Genomic DNA, 24,244 nt, shown 5'->3' on the forward strand with positions numbered 1-24,244 from the left:
AACATGATGACCCATGGAAAAGACAAAAGACAATTATTTACAGATTCTAAATCAAATAATACTGGCTACAGCCTACCACTACTATTCATGTGCTGCAATCTATGGGTAGATTCAGCCAAAGAGATTTCATGAGTAAAGGTAATCCACAAAGTAAGAGAGTATAAAACATTCAGACTCTGCCTGAAATCCTCTCAGAAATCAAACAGTAAGGGTGGAGTAAATTATAACCTTGTGTTATTTTAGTTATTTAGTGTCTTCTGAAGAATGTTACTTACAGACTTTGTAATGTTTTAGCAATTAGGAGTCAGTAATCTGGACAATTACTTTCAACTGAATTCTTCCAAATAATGCAAGTAAAAAGTGAAATAACATATGTGAACATATTCAAAACAGTACCTGATACATCACAGGTCTTAAAAATTAAGGTGAACATGGAATAATGCATCAGTAAACTATTACAACTAAATTAAACATCAAGTCACTAAATTTAAAGGTAAACTTAGGGGTAACCTTCACTGATAAAATATTAACATTAAGTGATACACACACACAATGGAATGTTACTCGGCTATTAAAAAGAATGAAATCTTGCCATTTGCAACAACATAGTTTGAACTTGAGGGTATTATGCTAAGTGAAATAAGTCAGACAAAAACAAGAACCATATAAAAAAAAATTAACATTAAAATATTTACTGAGACTCTACTAGGTGCACAAGACCAGGGAGAAATGGAGAGCGCACTCTATTCTTTGAATATTATAAAATATTCAGAACAGTGACTGCCCACTAGAGTTCCTGGTTCAAGAAGGTAGTTAGTAATGGGCAACCATGGGGGTTAAATAAATGAGCCAAAGATGGCCCCTGTATACTGGCCCTGCGTTGTTTACTTCTTCACAGCAGGCCAAGATCAGTAGTTCAAAACCCCAGTGAGGTGTCAAACTCAAATTTTTACACATCTGTTTGCTTTACATATAGCCAAAATAAGCTCATTTTTAGCCATTTAGAGCCCAACTGGTTCCCACATCCCATGAAACTGCACCCAACCATCTGCTAGCCACAGATGAAATCCAGGACGATAAGACCCCAAGCCACTGCTACCCTTTGGAGTTCTCTGACACGGTGACTCGCTACTGTGCTGCTGAGCAATATCACTTACACGGAGCTCCCTCTCCTATTACCCCCACCCCTCCCCAATTCCCTTACCCTCTTCCCCTTCTAGGTGACTGGCCCTTCACTCTAGTCTCTGGAAAGTCTCGTGCTGTGGGCAACTTCCCAAGCACGCAATCCTGTCAAAGTGCTACCCCAGTAAAGCTCCTCATGTGTTACTGCCCCCTTGCGGTGTATCTTTTTCCTTGTTCAGTCCTGAAACCCCCAAATTCGAAAAGAGTTAAAGAAATTACACATTTACCTTCAACAAAACCCAGCAAACTACAAGATCACCCAATCATACAATTAAGTAAGTTTAATATCGTTATTGCTTTTTTTATTGTACAATCAGTGAGGTAATCAAAATGAGAAAATTACTTAAATGCAGTTTGATAGAGTATTTCAAACATGCAATTTATGGGTGAAAATTAAGAAGAAAGGTATCTGATAGAATAAAAAATAATCACTGATCTAGAATATGGGAGAAAAGTGTGCAAAAATATGAAAGTACTGGCTTGACATTTCATAACTCAAATTTCATAGAAATGCCCAGGAAACTGGAAGGTAAGCTTCAATCAATTTTTGGTTAAAAAAAACATATTGATAAATCTTTTATGAAATTACTAAGTTAAAAAGAATATTGTACCTCCTTTAAAAAGTAAGGTTACAGTAGTTTGTACGTGCTCATATGTTCAGTTTTCAATGAATAAACTGCCTCTTAACAATTATAAAATTAATGAGATGTACTATCACTTCCTGTACTTTTAGTTAACTTCTACTTATGTGTGGCCTCCCCAACTAGACTAGAAACTTCTTGAGGGCAAGGACCTTGTCTTATACTACTCTGTATCCCCTACAACAAATTCAGAGATTTATGTAGTGATAAAAACTCCCTGTATAGTGGCTTAATAATAATAAATGAAATCCTCTCTGCAAAAAAAAAAAAAAATTGGTCTTACTCTTTTCTGATATTATCTTTAGCAACAGCAAGGTTCAAGACCTCATTTCTCATTTCGGAAGGCTGTTCCCACGACTGAGAAACAGCATCTTTTATCTTCTCTCCAGTGAGATTTCATGGTTGAAGACTGATGAAAAATAAAATCTGCTACTGAATGACGTTTCTGAATGTCATCCGCAAAATATAGTCTCAAAAAAAGTCTTCACAACTGATGAGTCCTTTACATTATTTTGCAAACTGAAGTCTCAGGTCTTGGACATCTAATAAAAAGTACACACTGTTATGCTGCTTCGGGGTGAACATGCTACCTTGTTTTAAGAACAAAAACAAACCTGAATTTGATCACCTTGGGGATTAAAAACAAGCTAACCTATAAGGCATGACCTTTTGTCAATTAGTCCTTCAGTAAGGAATATTAAAGAGCTGCACCAGGCAGGAATCACTGAGCCAAAAAGTAGAACGAGATGGGGGAAACCTCCCAAACTGGGGGATGACAGCAGTCATTGCACTCGTCACACACACCCCCTTCCGCTTAGCACTGCAAAGTCCAAGAAGGGCGAGCCCCGGGCACCGGCAGCAGCCTGTAAATAACTGCACAGACGGCCACCACAGGGCCCCCATCCCTCCCAAATAACAGCACGTCACTTGCCGAGCAAACTACTCACCTTAGGGATTCAGGGCACCAGATTTGGCAATGGAGGCCTGATCCTCAACCCTAACAGCAGCAACAATAATAAAAATATTAATGATTGCAAATACTTAGTGCCTACTATACACCGGCACTTTCTAACAGGTTTACATGTTATCATTTTATCTTCATAAGAGCCCGAAGAGGTAGGTTCTATTATTACCCCCTCTTACAGATGAGGAAACTGGCCCAGAAAGATTAAAGACGTTGCCTTGCGTCACACAGCCAATAAGCGGCGGAGACCAGATTTAAATCCTAACGCGAGTACAACGGCTCAACCCCCCAAAGCGCACCCGGTGGCCCAGGCGTCTTCATTGCTCCGCAACCCAGTTCCTGAGAGTAACCTCAGGGGTGTCCCGAGCCCCGTCGGAAGGTGCTCACACTGCCTGAGACCTTTCCTCACCTCACCTGGTATGTGCGCAGTCCCCACCTCCTTGCGCGTACCCTCACTCGCAAACGTTGCCCTGCCGGCCCAACCTGGGAGCATCACCGACTTATTTTCGTTTTCAAATTCAAACGGAACGCTGGGAGTGGGCGGAGCTTCCGGAACGACGCCCCGGAGCGCCGCCGGCTAGAGCTGTGGGCTTCCCACCCGCTCCCGGGAGAAGCTTTCAAATTTGGGGGCGGGCCTCGGAATGCCGGGCGACCAATGGGCGGAAGCGGCCTGGTGAGCGGCCAGTGGGCGGAGCTTCCCGCGGGGCTCTGCTTGCCGGGCTGGGTAGGGCGCTGCCTCGGGACTGCGGTGGGTACCACCCTCTGTTGGCGGCGGCGCGGATCTCGGATTCCATCCTGGAGACAATAAAGACGTGGCGGAGGCCCCGAGGTGAGGTAGCTGCTACACTTAGCCCCGCGACTACACTAGGAACCAGCGGACGAATGGCGGGCCTTGTCCTTGCGGGCCGGAATAGGCTCCGCATCGGGAGAGTCACTTAGAATGAGCGCTGCCCGCACGCGCTGCCCGCACTCGGAGGGTCAATTCCTTCGCTGCATGATCCTACCTGTCGTCCACAGCGGCCCTCGTGGACGAGATACATTTTTCCCAGAAAAGATTTTCAAAAGCATTCTTTCTCTTTTTGTTTTTTTGTTTTTGCCATTCTGAAAATATAAAGCAACTACCAGCGTGAGGCGCTGTACTGTGACAGTCTATCTTCCATGCATAGGCAAGGTCTTTGCAGTGCCCGAAATGTAAGTGCCAGTACATCTTATCTGCTTCTTTTAAAGTGATCCTCTTCTTTTGATGCGGTGTTATTACAGTCATATGACAAGTATTTACTACTTAGGCCATCTCTCCCTGCTGTACTTCATTTTAAAGAAAAGTAACTGCTAACGTTAATTGAGCATTTACCTTGTGCCAGTCATGGTGCTAAGCGTTTAAAACTGATTGTCGTACTGATCCTGAGAACAACCCTGTGAGGTAGGTACTGTTATTATGCCCCTTTTATAGGTTTCGAGGAAACTGAGTTCATATGATTAAGTAATTTGCTCAAAGGCATACAGCTATTAATGGGGGAAACTGGGATTTTAAACTCAGCTGAATGACTTCAAGACCCACCCTCTCACATGTGATCTTATTTTTGACTCTTTTACTTGGTTAGTAGTATTTGTAGAATAGTACCTGGTTTGATGAGCTTACTGTCTTCCTTTTCTTATTCTATATTTATATTTCCCATAACCTCCCCCTTCCTTCTCTAACTTCCTACTGTCTCCTTATTCAGTTTGCCTTCTTTATCCACAAAAGAATCATATTTGTGGTGAACCAGTTTGGAGTAGAGAAGAGGATGCAGGACCAGGCGTAAAAATGAACAGAGAAAGTAGGTGTGAAAGGGAAGAAAGGAGGGAAGATAGAATAAAACTGTGTTTTACTGTTCCGGCTGGAACTTAAGTCTTTAGGGGCCTCTTTGTCAAAGTCTCCATTTCTCCTTCAGGCACTTCTACCCCTAAATCTGCCCTTCCTGCCGTACCTCATGATGCCTTTATTGCTTTTACTAGCTGTTACTGATTTCCAGCTCTTGAGCCCTCCAGGTGCTACATTTATTTATGTTCAACAGATATTTATTGAAAACCTTCTATGTGCCAAACACTAGGCTAGGAGTCAGTTAAAACAGTGGAGGAGAGCTAGCAAAACAGACCCTAACCCTCCAGGAGCTTATATTCTAATAATTGAGAAAAAATTGCAAAGACAAATAAAAAGACAAATAATTGAGAAATTACAACTGTACTGAGTGGTTTGAAAGAAATGTTTAGAGCTGTAAGACTGTGTCACAGGGGAACCTGAGCAAATAATGTTTGATCTGGATCTCCAAGGGTCATTTGGCATTAACTAGGTTTAATAAAAGAGAGGAGTAAGCACTCCAGGCCTAGGGAACGTAATACCAGGCACGGGGTTAGGATAATACTATACAAAATCCAATGGATTCTCTGTCTCATTTTATTCTAGCTCCCAGAAGCATTCCACACAGTTTGTTTCATCCACACAGTTAAATGTTTCAGCCTTGAAATTTCACTTGGCCTCTGGGTCAGCAAAAGGTCATTCTCTCCTTGTTTACTCTTAACCTTAATAGCTGCCCAGCTTAGTCTTCTTTTCTGTCTCTTCTACCTAAGCTCTAAATTGTAGGAATCCTCAGAGCTTGGTTTTGAGCTTCCCCTCTTCCCCACCTTTTTCTCTCCTCTACAGTATTCCTCTTGGCAAACTCATCAACTCCCATGGATTTAAATATCTTTATACTGATAACTCCTAAATTCCTTATCCTCCCCAGACCTCTCCTCTGAACTTCAACCGAATGCAAATATCTCATTATCCACTTACCATCTCCACTTGGATGTATAACAGACATCTCTAACTTAACATATTCAGTATGGGACCTTGATTTTTCATTCCAAAACTTAAAGCCTCTCCTCCCAAATCTCTGTCTCGGTAAATGACACCACCATGTATCTACCCAGTTACTCATGAGAAAGAATCATTTTTGAGTCCTCCTTTTCCCTCACCACTCTCATCCAGCTCATAAATGTATCTGTTGTACTTTTGTGTTATAAGTGAAATAAATGGTCCTTTCCCTTTTCATTGCTCCGACCACTGCAGCCTCCCATCTGGTCTACCTGCTTCAGGTCCTGTTCTCCATTCTTTATAGGGCAGCGAAACCAATCTTAAAATGGAAATGATCATGTCAGTCCCTAGCTCAAAGCCCTTCAATGAATTTTTAGAATAAAATCATATTTATATGGTTCAGTGAAGAAAAGGTGCAAAAGAATATACAAAGTATGCTAACTTTTGTGTAAGCAAGAAGGAGAAATGAGAGTCTACATACTTATATGTATGTATACCACACACCCATTTTTGGCCTATTTTTGAAGATAGAAATACAAAAACTATGAAACAGAAAATTAGTTGAAAATGGTTATCTATAGGGGATGGGAATATTTTGCAAGGATTAGTGATGGGAGTGTGGCTCTCTGAATAAACTTCTTTTTTAAAAAAAGAGGACTTCCCTGGTGGCGTGGTGGTTAAGAATCCGCCTGCCAATGCAGGGGACATGGGTTCGATCCCCGGTCTGGGAAGATCCCACATGCCGCAAAGCAGCTAAGCCCATGCACCACAACTACTGAGCCTGCGCTCTAGAGCCCGCAAGCCACAACTACTGAGCCCATGTGCCACAACTACTGAAGCCCGTGTGCCTAGACCCTGTGCTCCAAAACAAGAGAAGCCACTGCAATGAGAAGCCCAAGCACTGCCACGAAGAGTAGCCCCCGCTCGCCACAACTAGAGAAAGCCCACGTGCAGCAACGAAGACCCAATGCAGTCAAAATAAATAAAATAAATTAAAAAAAAAGAGTTTTGCCTTTTCAAAAAATTAAATCTAAAACAATGGAAATAAAAGCAAGCCCTAAAATTTAGCACAAAGAAAGAGATGAACTTACCTGTATATCAAATTGTCAGCATAGCCACACAGAGAAAAAGAACTTGTTCAATTAACTTGAGCGTAGTACTCTATATACTGGAGTTAGGAGTTGTGGGATCCAATGTAAGAGCAAAAGAAATGCAAAGAAATCAATAACTTGGTTTAGTAGGTTTGATGTTGAAAGGGGTATTGGTTTAGTAATTTTAAATCTATTATACATGTGTTACAGGAAAAAGCAAAGGAGTAAATATATTCATGTTGTTTGGTACCAGGGTTCTCACTGTGGGAGAAGGGAAATAACAAATATGGTATGATAGAAAGTAAGGAAGAACCCCCTGATGATGGATTTGAGTTGGTAGTAGAATGACATTTTTTTTTATCTTTATTGGGTCCACTGAGAGGGCCTGAAGGCCTGGAAGCCCTGGCACCCAGTAACAATGAGCACCCCTAGGACCAAGCCACCCAAATGGTTTCTAAATACCATTTATCACTAAAAAGAACCAGTACTCCTTGGAGAAAAGGCTGATTCCAGGACTGGAGCAGGGAAATTATAAAGTGAGCCTAGAACATTCTTGTCAGAAAGCAAAGAAGTCCTTAGAGATTAATAGGGTCATTTCAAAAGGACACTGGATCTGGCCTAAAGGGGCTTCCACTAACCATGCTTGGAAGAATTTGAACATCAAAAAGAATAAGAATAATGATGGTAATAGATTAAAACAGGTTTAATTTTTTAAGTCCTCTTCGTTAGGGGGATAGATGGGGAAGAAAAGGACTAACAATGAAAAGCTCTTCTTTACACAAGAATGCCAGTTAATGAATGCAAAAAGAATAATAAATTAAAATATTCCCCATATTGCAACTCCCACTGTAAAAATTGACATAGATAAAGCTTATCAAAGAATACTAAAACAATGGATAAAGGATGCTAAACCATTGGCTAAAAGGTTGTTGGGGGAGCAGGATATTAACACTATCTCAAAGAATCACCCTAGAGATTAACTCTTAATTAGGGGAAAAGGTAACTTTACAATGTAGAGATTTATTTATGAGACATACCTTAATCAAGTGAGGAAACAACATCACCAGTAATGGGACTATCTATCACCTGGTACTATTTGTGCCAGCAATGTTTAACCTGAATCTAATCATGAGGAAACAATCAGAAGGTAGAGCATCTTACAAGACCACAGACCCAGGCTCTTCAAAAATGTCAGTGTTCGGGAAAGAGAAAATCAAAAGGTGGTGGATTGCTTTAGTGAGGAGACAGATGTTGCTAAATGAAATTCATGAATCTTGATTGGTTCATAGATTTTTTTTAAAAGTAACTGCAAAAAACAATTTGTGGACAATTGTAATTGTGGAAATATAAATATGGACTACAACGTACATGATACTGAATCAGTATTAAATTTTGGACGTGTGATAATTTGTGACTATGTAGAAGCATGTCTTTGTTTGGGGAATATGTTTGCTTCAGTATTTAGCAGCAAAGCGTCACAGTGTCTGCAACTACTTACCTTCAGAAGATTTGGGGAAAAAATAAAACAAAAACAAAATAGAAAGATGTTAGGGAGAACAAAAGAACAGAGAACAGAGAAAATAGAACCAAAAAAGCAAATGTGGCAAAAAGTTAATAATTTGTGGATCTAAATAAAGGGTATAGCGATGTACATTGTGCCACTCTTTCAACTTTTAAAAGCAGCTTGGAGCTTTTCTAAAATAAAAAGAAGAGGGAAAAAACTTCCTAATTCTTTACAATGGCCTACCAGGCCCTACAGGACCAGGCGCCAGCCAATCTCACTCCTCACTTTCTTACCTTTGTGCTGTGAGTTGATCTACTCTGGGTACCTCAAACACACCAGGCTGTTTCCAGCATATGTGAACCTTTGCATGGGTTCTGTCCACCTGAATTCTCTCCTCCCCATTCATCATGTGGCTCACTTCTCTTCCTCCTTTACATCTCATCAATATAATATTACCTGCTTAGAGAAGACTTTCTGTCCATCTTATCTCAAATGACCCTGTTTTTTTATTTGCGGGCTCAATTCCATTTTCCTACTTTTTACAACCAGCAATTATTATATTTTTTATAATAATTATTATATGTCTGGTTTTTGTTGCCATTGTTGTTCTCCCACCTCCTAAAGGTAAGTTCTATGAGTACAAAAACTGTTTCTCTTTGTCACTGATGTATCCTCAATGACTCCATAAATACATGGTGATCAAACAAATATTTGCTGAACAGTGAACGAAGGCTGATGTGGCTGGGGTGGGTAGATACCACGGAGAGGAATGGGCCAAGGCTAGATCCCACAAGACTTAGTCAGCTCAGTCACTGAGTTGGGTCCTTATTCTAAGAACAATGAGAAATCAATGGACTGTTGTAAGTGTGCGCACTATACAATACAATTTGCCTCTGTGTTTTGAAAAGGTTAATCTCCTGGAGCAGAGAATAAAGGCAGCCAAGGAGAATGCCGTTGAACCAGCTGGGAGGCTATTGCAGGCATCCCAGCAAGAGGTGACAATAATGTGGACTTGGGAGATGCCTGAGCAGATGCAGAAGACTGGACGGATTTCAGAGGTATTTTTTTCCTACGTTTTCCATTTCAGCACCAGCCACTGGGTTTTCCCTTAGAAACATAGAGCCAACTTGACTGGGAGATGCTTAAGATTTAGTCCCCATTCCAAATAATTCCCTTGAAGTGAACATTAGCATAAGATGAAAAAATTGTTAAGTTACATCAAGCCAACGGTCACAGCCTCTGCTGGTAGTAATAGCTAACTTTTTATGTGCCGGATACTATTCTAAGTACTTTACACTCATTCAATCCTACATACCCTATATTTTGTTATTAGTATCCCACATTTAACTGAGGAGAAAACTGAGACATGGCACTACTGAGGAATAGTAAAGGTATCTGCTACATGGAGGTGTTAGGTTTAGTTCAGGTAATGTTTGTAAAGTACTTATAAAAGTGGCTGGCACATGTTAAATAATAATTTGTTGTATAAACAGTAAACAATGGAATTGGAATTGGAATCTGGGTAGTTTGGCGGTAGAGCCTGTGCAATTAACCACTGCATTCTACTGCCTCTTAAAGTTTGGACTGAACACCCTTGGAATTCTATTAAAAAGACTGAGTGCCTAGCTCCTGCTGCAAAGCCACCTTCAAACGCAGGACTAACAGTTTTTCAACCCCAAAACTCGGTATGTATTGATTACAAAGGTTTGAATAACAGGTTCAATGAACATTTATCGAGCACCCATTATGCAGCAGGTATCTCTACCCTTAAGACGTCTTCAGTTTAGAGCAAGCCTTTCTCAGTCTGAGATTTCAAGAGTTAATCCCTAATTCCCTATGGCACCCACTGTATGTAATGCATTAATTTCACTCCTTTGTCTCTAGAACGGTATTACTTCTCTACCATCCTGAGAAAATTGAAAAGATAGTCACACAAATAATTCTTTTATGTCCTGTGGTTTATGTGGGGAACTCCATGCACAGTTTCAAAACAGTATGACAAATGTTATGGTAGACGTGTACAAGGAGTAATAGCTGCAGAAATGAGTATGATTTAAGAGTGACACCTCTGAAGTTAGGCAGATTTGAGTTTGAATATAAGCTCAGCCACTTACAGGAAGTGACCTCAGGAAGGATATTTAACTTCTTAAAGTCCCATAAAGGTGTGAGGATTAAAATAGCATTTGTGAGTTATTTAGTAAAGTCCTGACACATCGTGTGTTTCATCATGGTGGTTATTTTTATTAAGTCTGCTTATTAAGTCACTGGAATGCAAGCTCATGAATGTCTGTCTAGGACCACTATAGCCCTGACACCTAGAACAGTGCCTTGCATATAACAGCCATTGAATAAATATTTTTTGTATTTAATAAATGGCATCCAGCAAGGAAGATCTCATAAAGTGGCATGTAGGCTAAAATGAATGAATGGGATTTGCCAGTGAATTGCAGAGGGAAGCCCTTCCCGGCAATGAAAACATATGAGGCAATGAGAAAAAAGACAAGAGCACACAAAAGTTTACAAAAACTGCAAGTACATAGTTCAGTAAAACTGTGAGTATAGCGAAAGTGGATAATGTCAGGAGATGAAAAAAGTAGGTGGGACCTAGAGCATGAAGAGCCCTGTATAACTGCTAAAAAGAGTTAGAACTACTAAAGTTTATAGGGCATAGGAGGCTGTGCCCAGCAGAGACATGGAGGGAAGAGTGGAGGAAGAGAAGCAGCAGAAAGAATTAGGTCTATAATATCTCAGTCTCATGATCTGGGAGTCAAGATATGAAGGGACAAGACATAGAAGTTTATTACTTATAGGTGCAAAGGTAACCAGTAGAGGCAGAAAAATAACCATAATTCTCTTGGCTAAATGCTTCTCTGTCATTGTAGGAAGTAAATAGATAATGTCTATAATTGATACAGGAAGAAATAACATTAGGAGCATGCTATATTCAAAGATATGTCAAAAGAACCAAAAGTAAATTATAAGGGTGATTGCTTCTGGGAAGCAGGGCTGGAGTTGGGGGCAGGGGAAGTTTTTCGTTATAAACTCTTTTTAAGTATGTAGTAAACATTTTCTAATGTAATGTGTCAGAGCAAAGACACATTTCTTTATTAAGCACTTACTCTGTGTCAGCTGTAAGACCCCATCATCTTAGTGAAGGAGGCTCCCCACTCCTGAGTCTGCAGAGGTTGCATCGTTTGCCATCTTTCTAAAACATGCTAAACTACTACGTGGCTGAGAGCTTCTGCACTTTCTGTTCCCTCTATCTGTTCCTTCCAAATGTCTCTGCATGACTAAGTCCTTCTCATTATTCAGGGTTACCCTCCCCAAAGAGGCTGTCTTCGCCCACCCTCCCTGCAGTTGCTCCCTTCACCCTCCAACCAGTCACTTTCTATCCAATTGGCCTCTTTTACTTTCTTCATGACACTTACAGTAACTGAAATTACCTTATTTATCTGTTTACACTATGTCTTCCCCCACCACAGTGCAAGCTTATGAGACAGAGACCTCATCCATCTTGTTTACTATGTCCGTAGTACCTAGGACAGTGCCTGGCACATAGTAGGTGCTCAATAAATATTCATTAGGTATTCAATAAAATTTTATTAATTGGATGTATAGATGAATTAGAACTGTGCATTTTCCTATATGCCATCTCATTTAGTCTTAAGACCCTAATACTTCTCCAGTATAAATATATACATGTAACTATATATACACACACACATACACCAGAGATGGGTTTCCCAGTCCAGACTCTTACAAGTGCCAAAACTGTGGCTTCTGTTTCTTCTTCATTTTCAATGTCCTCTGGTGGTGAAGGATCTCAGACTATTTTGAAAAGATGTTTTGTGTCCTGTTAACAAGGGTAAAATTAACAGACAGCAGTTCACGTGGGAGGCTACCAAAGTTGTAGGACACAGGTGGACATCCTCCACCTGGATGAGCTAAGAGGCCGAGTGCAGGTGCTGTGATGACCTGACAGTGATGACAGTAGCACCTGTGGCTCTTCTACACAAAGAGACATGCGCACTTGAATGGTGGGGATGGGCTGCAGTCACTGGCCTCCCTTCTACATAGCTCTCCAGGGTTGATCAGCAACCATCTCACATGGACTCCCTCCCCTACTCTGCCCTTTTGTGGAAGTCAGTCAATTGAATATTAAATGTCTCTTTCTCTTTGAATCCCTGATCTAACAATCTCAGTTGTCTGCAAGTCAACATGGGTACATGTAACTACACGGAAGTGTGGGGCAAGAAAGAAAAACACAGCACTAATATTTCAGGACCTTTTCTCACTGCAAATATGAAAAAACACAACATTCTGTTACCAAAATGGAAATATTTAGAACCAAAATAGTACTATTTATACATCATATCTTGCATTGTTTTATAAATAGCACAAGGCGGTGCTAGTGGACCTCACATACATATTTTTTAACAACAATTATAGCCTTTCTGGTCAACTTTTCTATTCTAAAGACTTCTGTTTCTGATGAGCTATTTCAAGATTCTAGCTTCCTCAAAAGGAGGAAGCAGGATCGTGCCAATATCTTTTTATTTTAGAAAATATTATCTTTATTATATGCTTTTCAGATTTCAATTACTAGGGAAAATAATGATGTCATGAATAGTTTGATTATTTTTTGGTTGAGGGAAGCCAATGAATTACTGTAATTAATTGATACATAATGAGACCAATTTTAGTAAATCCCTCAAAACATACAATCTTTGCTCTATGCCAACAGGGCCTTAGTGATATTGGGAGGGAAGAAGGAAAATGAGAAAGGGGAAAAAGAAGAAATGCACATTTGGATACTTTTTGTTTTCAGTCATCTAAAGGAATATTTCTGAGTCTTTAGTCACAGAGTTATAGAATATTAGAGATGTAAGGGGGCCTGCAAATGATGTGGTTCAACTTTCACATTTTATAGGGAAAAAAAGAAACCAAGGCCCTGAAAAGTTAAGCGACATACCCAAGCTCTCATCATAGGTGAGTGGCAGAGCCAGAATACGAATACATAGAACATAGAATATAACCAATACATAGAGTATATAGAACATAACCAATTTTTAAAAAATAGATACAGAAGAAAAAATATCAAGTTATAAATAGAGTATGATCGCATGTTAGCAACTTTGAGACTAGCACACATTTTTTAAAAATACATGAACTCTTCTTTAGCAATCAGAAAATGAGTGTTTTCTTTTTACTTCCTGAACTCCTTTGCATTCCATTTCCCCCAGTTTTTCACCCTAATATAAGTTTTTTACCGTAATGTAGAAGTGTTTGCGCTCAAGAAGTCTTTCATTGATCACCTTGTGATGTGTCTCAAGCAAAAGTACTGATATAGATTTTAATTTTTTTACTTCCAAGTTAAAAAGAGTACTTCTGTAGTTATTATTGTTAGACAAGTGGTTAAAACAATATAAATATATTAAATATTTTTTATAATTGCCAAACACGTAAGTAGAAATTTTCAGGGATGTACCTCTTATTGAAATTAATGGGGATTTATTTTTCCATTAGTTCAGGTACTCATGGAAGAATATTAATTATGTCTAAAATGGGACAGAGTACCACTTCTATTCTATTGCTGTTTTTCACAATAATAATATAAGAATAGAAAATTTAATTATGGCAATGTCACCCCATTCTTTGAAATTTTGTCAAATTAGATGTCAAAAATAATAGAGTGATTTATTATCCAGAATTACTTAAAAGATTTATCAGCTAATAATTCAATTAGGTCCTCTTTTTAGTTTTGTTGAAAGCTATGAATTAGAAGCCATCTGACTTATAAAGGGTTTAATTAGACAGACATTAGAGTCTCAGTCTCTGAAACTGTACCAAAAAGACTTTGTCACAGATTATCAAGTGACTGTTAATTATACCTTTTATTCTTTCACCCAGCAGCACTTCATTTAAATTTTTACTCAGTAAAAATTGGAGATATTTATTTCAGTATCTGTGGTAGTACAGTATTTTTTACAAACTTCTTTTATCACATGTTTTCAATATAGTTATGTCAAAACTTAAAGCTTTCTTTCATTGAATACATGGAAAGTGCTCCTATCCTGTGGTCAACCAGACCACAAATGACAAAGCCATATGACCTAATTGACAAAGCCAGTTCTCATTTGCAAGCTAATCACTAAAATCTGACTTATTTTCTGTCAAAAAAGGTCTGATTTTATTTTTCAGTTCAGATGTGTTAATATTTCTTTTAAGGAATAGTATCAAAAACACTGAGAAGTAAGTTATAGAATCCATGTTGTACAATATATTTCTAAAAGCAATCAAGATTAAAATGATATAACTCTCATATAATTAATTTTACATTAGTTAATTGAAACAAAGTAAAACATTTTTCATTACTTAATTTGCAGTAATACAATGTAGTATCCAGCTAAGAGTAGAAGTTATATATGAATCAAGACCTATGAGAGCAGGTATGATATTCTTTAGGAAATGTACAATACATGATTTGAAATCTGAAATGCTTAATAAAAGTATACACTGTTTATATTAATCAGGGTAATTAAAGCTAGCTGTAAAAAAAATAAAATAACTCCACACTGTCTTTTTTCTTAATTTTTTTTTTAATAAATTTATTTATTTTATTTTTGGCTGCTGCTAGCAGGCTTTCTCTAGTTGCAGCGAGCAGGGGCTACCCTTCGCTGCGGTGCACAGGCTTCTCATTGCGGTGGCTTCTCTTGTTGCAGAGCATGGGCTCTAGGCACACGGGCTTCAGTAGTTGTGGCACGCGGGCTCGGTAGTTGTGGCCACGTGCTCTAGAGCGCAGGCTCAGTAGTTGTGGTACACGGGCTTAGTTGCTCTGTGGCATGTGGGATCTTCCTGGACCAGGGCTCAAACCCGTGTACCGTGCATTGGCAGGCGGATTCTTAACCACTGCACCACCAGGGAAGCCCCGCACTGTTTTATTTGTCATTCACTTCATAGCCCCAGTGAGAGTAGGGTGACTCCGGGGCAGCTGTCTTCAAAACAGCGGCTTGGTTCCTTTCATCTGGTAATCTGCAATATTGACCTCCATGGGCCCAGCAGAAGGGAAAGAGAGAGCTTGAATAATGGTGCTGGGGGAGTTTATAACTAGGCCTGGAAAGTGGTGTCCATTACTTCTGCTCATGTTCCTGTGATAGGAATCCAGGCATGTGGCCTCAGTCTAACTGCAGGGGAGAAAGGGAAATGTGGTTTTCCTGCACACTCAGGAAGAAGAAGCCCAGCTGATGAGCACATAGCCCATCCCTGTCACATAGCTAATAACTAATTGGTCCAGCAGCTAGCAAATTCACGTGTTGTTATTAGGAGATAGTAGAAAGTAAATAATTCAGAAGATTAAAAAAAATGGGAATGTACTATAATCGGAATAAATATCTCATGATCTAGATTTGATAAAATAGGGTTTAGCTGCCTTATTGGATGATATACAACTAATCTGAGAAAAATCTTGTAAAAATCTTACCTGTGGGTGTTAATCAATGTATCTTTAAAAAGTTGGTATTCCTAAAAAAATCCAGTTACACTGAAAAATAATCGGCATCGCTACCACCACTGTTCATAGGCTATTTGAAGGTGCTTTTCTTTCTAGCTAATGACAAGTGCCAGGATGAGTATTTTTTAAATATCTGAAAAGAATTGCTTTCCTTTAAAAAAATTTTTAAGCTGTGTTTGCTTTGCTCTCATAGAATTTTCAAGGGCATTGCATTCTTTGATTGTAGTCCAAAAAGGGCAGAAGTACAGTCACCCCCACTACCCATTCTGATTTAATTCAGAATATCCCAACATCAGCCAAAATACCCTGGTTCTAAAGCAACATTTTGCTCTTACCAGAAATATGTATAAGGAAGACAGGCATTGGGCAGTTTTTTTATGTGCTTTGATTAATTATTCAAGGAGGCTTCCCCAGTCATTTGAATTGTCCCTTTCTTAGGTAACCAGGACATTTTTACTTCTTGGGACAATGCACCATAAGAAGATTCCAGATAAGTGAGTGTATGCCTTTCTTTTCTAAGGTAGGAGAATGGACCATGGTAAAGGGAGAGGTGGGAACATAGAATGTATGCTCAAGACAGAGGAAAGAGTATGTTTAAGTTGGGGGAAAAATAAATAGGGCTTTATGGTCAAGTAGACGGGTCAATTCCAGGCTCTGTCACTTAGAAGTTTGTGACACTGGGCAAGGTCAACGGACCTTTCTGAGTCTGATGCTTCTTTCTTTTTTTTTTTTTTTTCTTATTGGAGTATAGTTGCTTTACAATGTTGTGTTAGTTACTGCTGTACAGCGAAGTGAATCAGCTATATGTATACATAAACCCCCTCCCTCTTGGACCTCCCTCCCACTCCTCCCCCCATCCCACCCATCTAGGTCATCAAATGCCAGCTTCTCTTGGGTACAGAAGGTACCAATAAATGGTAGTTATTATTACAATCTTACAGGAGAGACCAATGTAGATAAATAACATGAGCATGGCTTAGATCATAACAAATATGATCTTTTCCTCTTCTGAGGGAGAGAATCCTCATTGGATTTTATATATTTCTCATATTTATTTACTAGATTTTAAACACTTCTGGGTTTATAGGAACTGTGCTTTACTCATTTGTGTAAACTCCTCAGTCCTAAGGACTGCTCTTGCACCTAATGGAAAAAGACAAAAGACTTGGGACTGAATCAACAATCTTCAGTTCATATTAGATGTTCGATGAAGATCTGAACAAATATGATGAGAGGTTGATAAGAATGAGGGAGAAAAGCTGGCTCTCCAAAAAGAACTCATAAAATAACACATGGTGTAGGGCCCAAACCACAAACGCTCAAAAGGCATTCAAAATTCTAATGAATTATTTCTAAGTTGAAGGAAATATTTTAGTAGAATGTCTAAAATATGTTTTTAATTCTGAACTTGATTAACAATAATTCTGAGTCACAGTTGGGATGTACAATTTGTGGAGATGTTAAAAAAAAAACAAAAACATTCAAATGAGTGGATATTTAGGGGATATTTGTAGGAGTGTTTGGGACAGATCCGAAATGGGTTGTTTTATTTCATTTGTTCTGATTACTCATTGTGGGGCAATAAGTAACTAGGCAGATTAAGTACCAAACAGATCATTTGGAACAAAAAGAAACGTCTATATTCAATGACTGTAAATTTAGCTTATCCAGCCTCTTCTTGCCACATCTTCACACTATCCAGCATGGGGCTCAACTACTGGCTGTGTCAGTCAAACAGCCAAGAGTATCAGGTTCCTTTGCTAAAAATATTCCAACTCAAATCATCTTGGCAGACAATACCAAAAAAATTTCTTTGTCCAATAAAGTGACCAAATTTTGGGAGACTGAATAGAAACAGAAAAGCAAGTTACTAATTGAGCTTTTCTGAAATATTACCATCAAGTGTCTAGATGTGATCTGGGTTTTGTTTGTTTGTTTTTCTATTCATTCTAAGCAGCACTCATGGGGCCTTTCATTGGAGGTGGCGTGTCTTTCATTGACAATGAGCTGTTTTATTCTGTTGTTTATTGAATATTTCCTCTTCTTCATTCCCTCCATTCTTTCCTTCTGGGACTCCTCTTTGTTTTTCTTCAAATGTTTGGTGATTCTCGGTTGTCCTTCTGTTTGCATTTTCAGTTGTCTCTTAGCCTTGCCTGTATGTCTGAGTGCGTATCTGTTCAATGTTTCTGCTTTCTGTGGTTATAGGGGAGAGGCAGGACATACTACCAGACTGAGCGGATCAGTAGCTCGTCTTCTGGGCACGGGAACTCCCACTTTCTTTTGGGGTACACACACCTCTTTGTTACTATCCTGCTTATAATTCCCAGGGGGTCCCATTGGAATTGCCTTTGCTGTTTGCTGTGTAGCACAGGTGGAAGGAGGAGAAGAGGAACTGCCTGATTGTTCCTACTGCTGTAATGCTACCCAAATCACACTGAATGTTGGTTTGGGACTGCCTCCCGTCCCTGTATGCGCTTTCCCCAAGCTTGGAGCAGTACTGAAGCCTGACTCACAGCTTACAGGTGCCCTCTTCTTTAGTGTTGGGCAGTGGGTCCCTCCTTCAGTATTATCCCAGTTCTACTTTCTGTCTTTCAGCAGTTTCTGCAGAAGTTTTGATCCATTTAGAGCAATTCATCTTGTAAGTCAACATGATCTTCAAATATCTATATATCTACAGATACATATATATATATATATATATATATATATATATATATATATATCCTTTAGGTTAGCTTTAGGGTTTAGATCAGGGGAGGAAGGCTGGTTGAACATGTGTTTGTTTATATTGCCATATTGATCCAATATCTCTGTAGAAGTTTTCTGACATTTTTGAGAGACATACTACTTTTCAAACAAAATCTCATGTAGAGGATCAACATATTAAACAGGTAAAAGCAAACCGATCTAGTTGAAGTAGAGGAAGCAGCCCTGCATGTGAACTCATTGGCCTCCCTTTGGCTCTTCACTGCAGTTCCTGAGACCCTCCATGGAATCTTAGAGCTCTACAGAACAGGTGAAAAACCACTGACAAGATTTAGTCCAGGAATGCCTGGCCCATAATAGGTTCTTAATAAATACTAGCTATCATTATGGATAAAGAAGATGTGCTGTGTGGATGGAATGGAATACTACTCAGCCATAAAAAAGAATGAAATTTTGCAATTTGCAACCACGTGGATGGGCCTAGAGGGTATTAGGTTAGTGAAATAAGTCAGACAGAGAAAGACAAATACTGTATGATATCACTTATATGTGGAATCTGAAAAATGAAACCAACTAGTGAATATAACAAAAAAGAGACAGACTCACATATATAAGGAACAAACTAGTGGTTACCAGTGAGGAGAGGGAAGGGGAGAGGGACAAGACAGGGGTAGGGGAGTAAGACATACAAACTACTGTGTATAAAATAAATAAGCTACAAGGATATATTGTACAGCACAGGGAATATAGCCAATATTTTATAATAACTATAAATAGAGTATAATCTTTAAAAATTGTGAATCACTGTACTGTATACCTGAAACATATAATATTGTAAATCAACTTACACCTCAGTAAAAAAAAGTCCCAAATTAATAGACCAAAAAAGAAAAAAAAGTAACTATTATTACTGTTAAAAACATTGCCCCTCTACCTTCCCTAGCCCAAGGCCTTCCATAGGTCCTCATACCAACTTCTGCCATTCATTCTGGCAGTCCCATCTTGGAGAGAAGGAAAAAATTTTTTTTAGAGAATCAACAGTAGTTGAGCACCTACTAAATATACCCAAGCACTCTCCCAGACCCTCACACGTTAACCTGGCTTAACCCTTACAGTGATGCTATGAGGCAAGTGTTTGATCGCCAGGATATGGTGAAGAAATAGGAGCTCAGACAGACATAGCAGGAATGTACACAAATCCAAATGAGGAAGAAATGTCCAGTTATTTTATTTTCTTTTAATTTAATTAAAGCTAACTCCTGGGGCTTCCCTGGTGGCGCAGTGGTTGAGAATCTGCCTGCCAATGTAGGGGACACGGGTTCGAGCCCTGGTCCGGGAGCATCCCACGTGCCGCGGAGCAACTAGGCCCGTGAGCCACAGTTACTGAGCCTGCGCGTCTGGAGCCTGTGCTCCGCAGCAAGAGAGGCCGCGATAGTGAGAGGCCCGCGCACCGCGATGAAGAGTGACCCCCACTTGCCGCAACTAGAGAAAGCCCTCGCACAGAAACGAAGACCCAACACAGCCAAAAATAAATAAATAAATAAATAGATAAATAATTAAATATTCACCTACAATTAAAAAACAAAAACAAAAAACTAACTCCTAGCATGACTCCACTAGAATGGCAGGAAATGACATCTCAGCCATTCAGGGACCTGACTCGGGATTCTGGTTCTTGCCCAGTGTGCTAACGCATGGAGAGGGCCTGTCCTGTCCTCTCTCTTCCAACTGCATGTATATCTGCTGGATGCCCATTTTCTGTACTAGAAAAGTTTCCTCTGGAGTGAGCCACTCCGTGGCTTCTGTGTGACTTGCGATGTCGAGGATCTTTGAGGGGTTGAGGCAGGTCAAGGTACACCTCACCTCACAGCCGTCCTCCCTGAGCACCAGCTTCCTCCTCCGGCCACTGCACCGAGGCTACTCAGATCTCAGGAATCCTCCCACCCACAGACCCCCGTTTTTAGTGACAGGTGTAATTGTCTTTTCCTTCCTGCTGCCCTCGAAGAGTCTCCCTTTCTCCTTCTAAGAATCCGTAGGAGACTTCCCCGGTGGCGCAGTGGTTAATAAGACTCTGCGTTCCCAATGCCGGGGCCCAGGTTCGATCCCTGGTCAGGGAACTTGATCCCATATGCATGCCGCAACTAAGAGTTGGCATGCCACAACTAAGGAGTCCTCGAACCACAACTAAGGAGCCCACATTGCCACAACTAAGACCCAACGCAACCAAATAAATAAATAAATATTTTTTAAAAACAGAAAGAATGTGTAGAACACTAGCAGAGTTTGAACTTTAACAAAACAAAAAGTGCTCCATGGAAATGTCTGCTTTCCTTGTGCAAAAAAAAACCCCAAGGCAAGAAATACCATGAGTCTTTTGCTGAGAAAGGGAGTGGTGAGCACAGGATATGGAGAATATGAAAAATTGATTCTCAGTAAGTTTTCCTGCCTCAAAAATTAAGTCACTGATTGACCCAAAGCCCCGCAGTAGTAGGAGGCAGACCAACACCACCTGACTAGGACTCGCATGGGTAGACCAAGCTCCATTCGCTGCAGGACAGGTGCTCCTGGGCAGGGGAGAGCAGCAGCTGCAGATTCTAGCTCAGAGTGGCCCTGTAACCACATTGATGGAGATCACGAGTGGATGAGATCCAGGGACTAGAGTCTTAGCAGAGTCTGCAGTCCAAGCCGAGAGCTGACTCACCTACAGGGACATTCCATCATCTTACACTAGACAAACAGTGTGTCCCAAGGACAGAATCTAAATTATTCTAATCTTAGAATTTCTGCATCTTTAGGCTTATGTAAAGCTTTGCTTGCCAGAAACAGAATGACAACACTATTAAAAAGCATTTAAATGGAACAAACCCAGGCACTTTCTCAGATTTTAGTACATGCATCATGTAAGGGAGAGTTAAAAGGAAATGACTTTTTTACACATAAATGTGCTTACAGATTTTCGAATTATATCCCTTTGAACAATAATTTCATACTTTTAGATGGAAGACTTTTAATCCTTTTTCAAACAACCAAGAATTTAATTTTGTTCTAAATTAATTTACTTGCAATGCTAATAGGAATAGTTTATCATTACTCAGATATAAAATGTTAAATGGCCAAGGAGTTAAATCACAGAGAAAACTGAACAACTTAATTTTGGATCTATCTTTATTTTTATGTATACAGTGGTATTTTTATATTGACCTCAACTGTCAAAAACACATTAAAAATAAAAAAGCAGGGATGTGGGAGGTGGTATAATTCCTCTGACAGCCAAAATAGTGGTTATAATGTTTATGTTTTCATAAGTGAGACCCTTGGACCCACAATTTTTGTGTTTACCCCAGTTCACTTTTCCTTTACTAAACATTCTAGATGTGTTGTAAATTATGGAAAAAACAAACAGACAAAACAAACAAACAAAAAAAAACAAGAAAATTGAAAGTTCAAAGAAAAACTCTCCTGAAGATGCACCAGCCAAAGGCTACCACCGTTAACATTTTCATCGGTTTCTTTTGGGATGTTTTCCTATACATATGTTTCAGATTCCCACTATTGTTACTGTAACTTCTTTCTTTTATAGTCATGGTCAGCATTGCATTCTCTTTTTTTTACTTATTATTGTAAAATAAGTATTTCCCCCATTTAAAAAGTAGACTCTTCATAAGCCTTTTTAATGGCTAATAGTCTATCATATGGCTGCATTACAATTCACTTGACTAGAGGGATTGTCTTCCAGAAAATCCATTCCTCTGATTCCATACCTTGCTTCTCAAATGTGGCTAAATGCCAGGGGTTTCTGGATGCCACAGGATAAATACCTTCTTAAAGTAACCAATTTCCGACAAAATTGGAAGAGGAGATTCATTCTAGATAAACCCAGCCCAGACATTATGGAATAGAACAAGAAATGTATATGATTCTTAAGATAAAGCAGGAAAAGGATTTTTAAAATTAAATGAAATGTGGTAGAAGAGAAAATATTAACATCTGTGAAATGTCATTGCATCCTGCAATGTGATAGTCTTTTGTGATGCATACAGTATTTTCAGTGTGATGGTCTTTTGTGATTCATACAATATTTGTCTTTTTGCACCTGGCTTATTTCACTTAGCATAATGTCCTCAAGGTTCATCCATGTTGTAGCTTGTGATAGGATTTCCTTCCTTTTTATGGGTGGATAATAATATTCCTATAAACCAAATTTTTTTTATCTATTCATCCATTGATGTACATTTGTGTTGCTTCTACCTCTTGGTTATTGTGAATAGTGCTGTCATGAACACGGGTGTGAAAATATCTCTTTGAGATCCTGCATTCAACTTCTTTGGATATATACCCAAATATATATCCCAGTGGGATTGCTGGATCATATGATGGCTCTATTTTTAATATTTTGAGGAACCTCCATGTTATTTTCCATAGTGGTATAACCCATTTAAAAAGGAAGAAGACACACAAAGAAACATCCTATTTGTAGAAGGTCATGTTGGACCAACATTCTTGATTCACAAGGGGCAGGAATTCACTTCCCCACGTCAAATGTCCCCATTCCTTTCCCTGACAAAGCCCTGATTTTTGTTCAAGTATCCACTCTTTCTTCAGAAGGCCCATTACTCAAAGAAATTTTACCTCATCCTCAGCTTTGGGAGTATATCTTGCTTACTCTAAACCACTCATGGGAATCCCACAACCTTGCCATTGAATGGTTTAGGAACTCAGACTTCAATCATTCATGGCACAGCTCTTTCTTGGGGAGTGTTATTGGCAGAGGAGTGGATATGTGACCTAAGTTGGCCCAGTCAGACTGAAGGGAAAAGTTTCTGTGGTGCAATGGGTAAAAGGTCTTTTTCTCCTACAGAACATGAACAAAGAAATGTGTGTCCCTATTTGTTCCTGTAAACCATTTATTAACAGTGAGGACCCTGGTCTGGAGACAAAACTGATACACAAAGGAATACTGAACCAAGAGAATATCAAAGAAATGGAGTGCAGCCCTTATGACACTGGGCCTGGAGCCCTTTTGAGCTCTGGACTGCCTGTTAATAAATTTCTTCACAGTGTAAGCTAGTCTGAACTGGGTTTTCTGTTACTTGCAGCCCAAAGCATCCTACCTGATATAACTCTTCTAGGCTATTCAGGAACCTTTGGGGGAAAGTTTGAGAATCACCTATCCATCTTACAACTCTGAGGTCTAACTGCTCCTGCTGCATTTCCTCTTTACACGTTGGCTGGTCAGTGTAGTCTTCCCACCACCAACCTGGGGATGTCGCACCCCAGGACATTCTAAAATCTAAGAGAAAGTTCCATTTTGTAGCTGAAGGAGAGATGAGGAAAGGGGATATCCCTCCTGCCAGGAGATGGCCTATGACTAGATCTAATCTAGAAGAGAGGTTGTGCCCTGCTGGTGACTTTGAAGGGAATGGAGTGCAGGGCTACTGCTAACCCATACTGTGAATTAGAAAAAAAAGTGCCCTTCCCAAGACACTTTACTTCCATATGATGGTAAACTGTCACAATATATTGATTGTGTTAGCACAAAATATTTTTCTCTCATTTGCCAGAAAGTTGTCATAATGAATATACAAATGTATGCTATCTAGGGTGTAAATAGTTCTCTCGTAGATCTGGCACCATTGAGCATGGTACCATCTGGACAAAGAGCAGGGCATCCTCTTAGAGACAGAACACAGAATGCCGAGCAGATGAGAAAGCTGGTGGAGATGCACTTGCAGTCCATTGACTTGTAGTTCAGACATAATTTTGATAAGTAAACACCTTTAACAGGTGAACTGGGATAGATAAAGGTTGTTTCT

At 39.5% G+C, this 24,244-nt stretch overlaps 2 protein-coding genes across 4 annotated transcripts in view; one reads left to right on the top strand and one right to left on the bottom strand.

Annotated features, from left to right (window-relative positions):
* Positions 1-3,278, bottom strand: part of KIF20B (kinesin family member 20B) — a 74,558-nt gene extending 71,280 nt beyond the window's left edge. Inside the window, exons 1-2 of the mRNA XM_061195329.1 lie at positions 3,202-3,278; positions 2,771-2,820 (exon numbers count right to left, since the gene is read on the bottom strand). The gene's annotated coding sequence lies outside the window, so the exon portion shown is untranslated. The remainder of the gene's footprint in view (positions 1-2,770; positions 2,821-3,201) is intronic.
* A 207-nt stretch (positions 3,279-3,485) lies between these two features.
* Positions 3,486-24,244, top strand: part of PANK1 (pantothenate kinase 1) — a 112,044-nt gene continuing 91,285 nt past the window's right edge. The window contains exons 1-3 of one of the 3 annotated variants that reach the window (XM_061173296.1): positions 3,486-3,621; positions 3,903-3,978; positions 9,124-9,273. In XM_061173296.1, the coding sequence (XP_061029279.1) occupies positions 3,946-3,978; positions 9,124-9,273 (183 nt within the window). In that variant the 5' untranslated portion in view covers positions 3,486-3,621; positions 3,903-3,945. Of the gene's footprint in view, positions 3,622-3,902; positions 3,979-9,123; positions 9,274-24,244 lie in introns of those variants that run through there. The other 2 variants (XM_061173371.1, XM_061173222.1) reach the window with 2 other exon arrangements.

This window comes from Eubalaena glacialis, chromosome 1 (assembly GCF_028564815.1).
Source record: "Eubalaena glacialis isolate mEubGla1 chromosome 1, mEubGla1.1.hap2.+ XY, whole genome shotgun sequence".
Classification (NCBI taxonomy): domain Eukaryota; kingdom Metazoa; phylum Chordata; class Mammalia; order Artiodactyla; family Balaenidae; genus Eubalaena; species Eubalaena glacialis.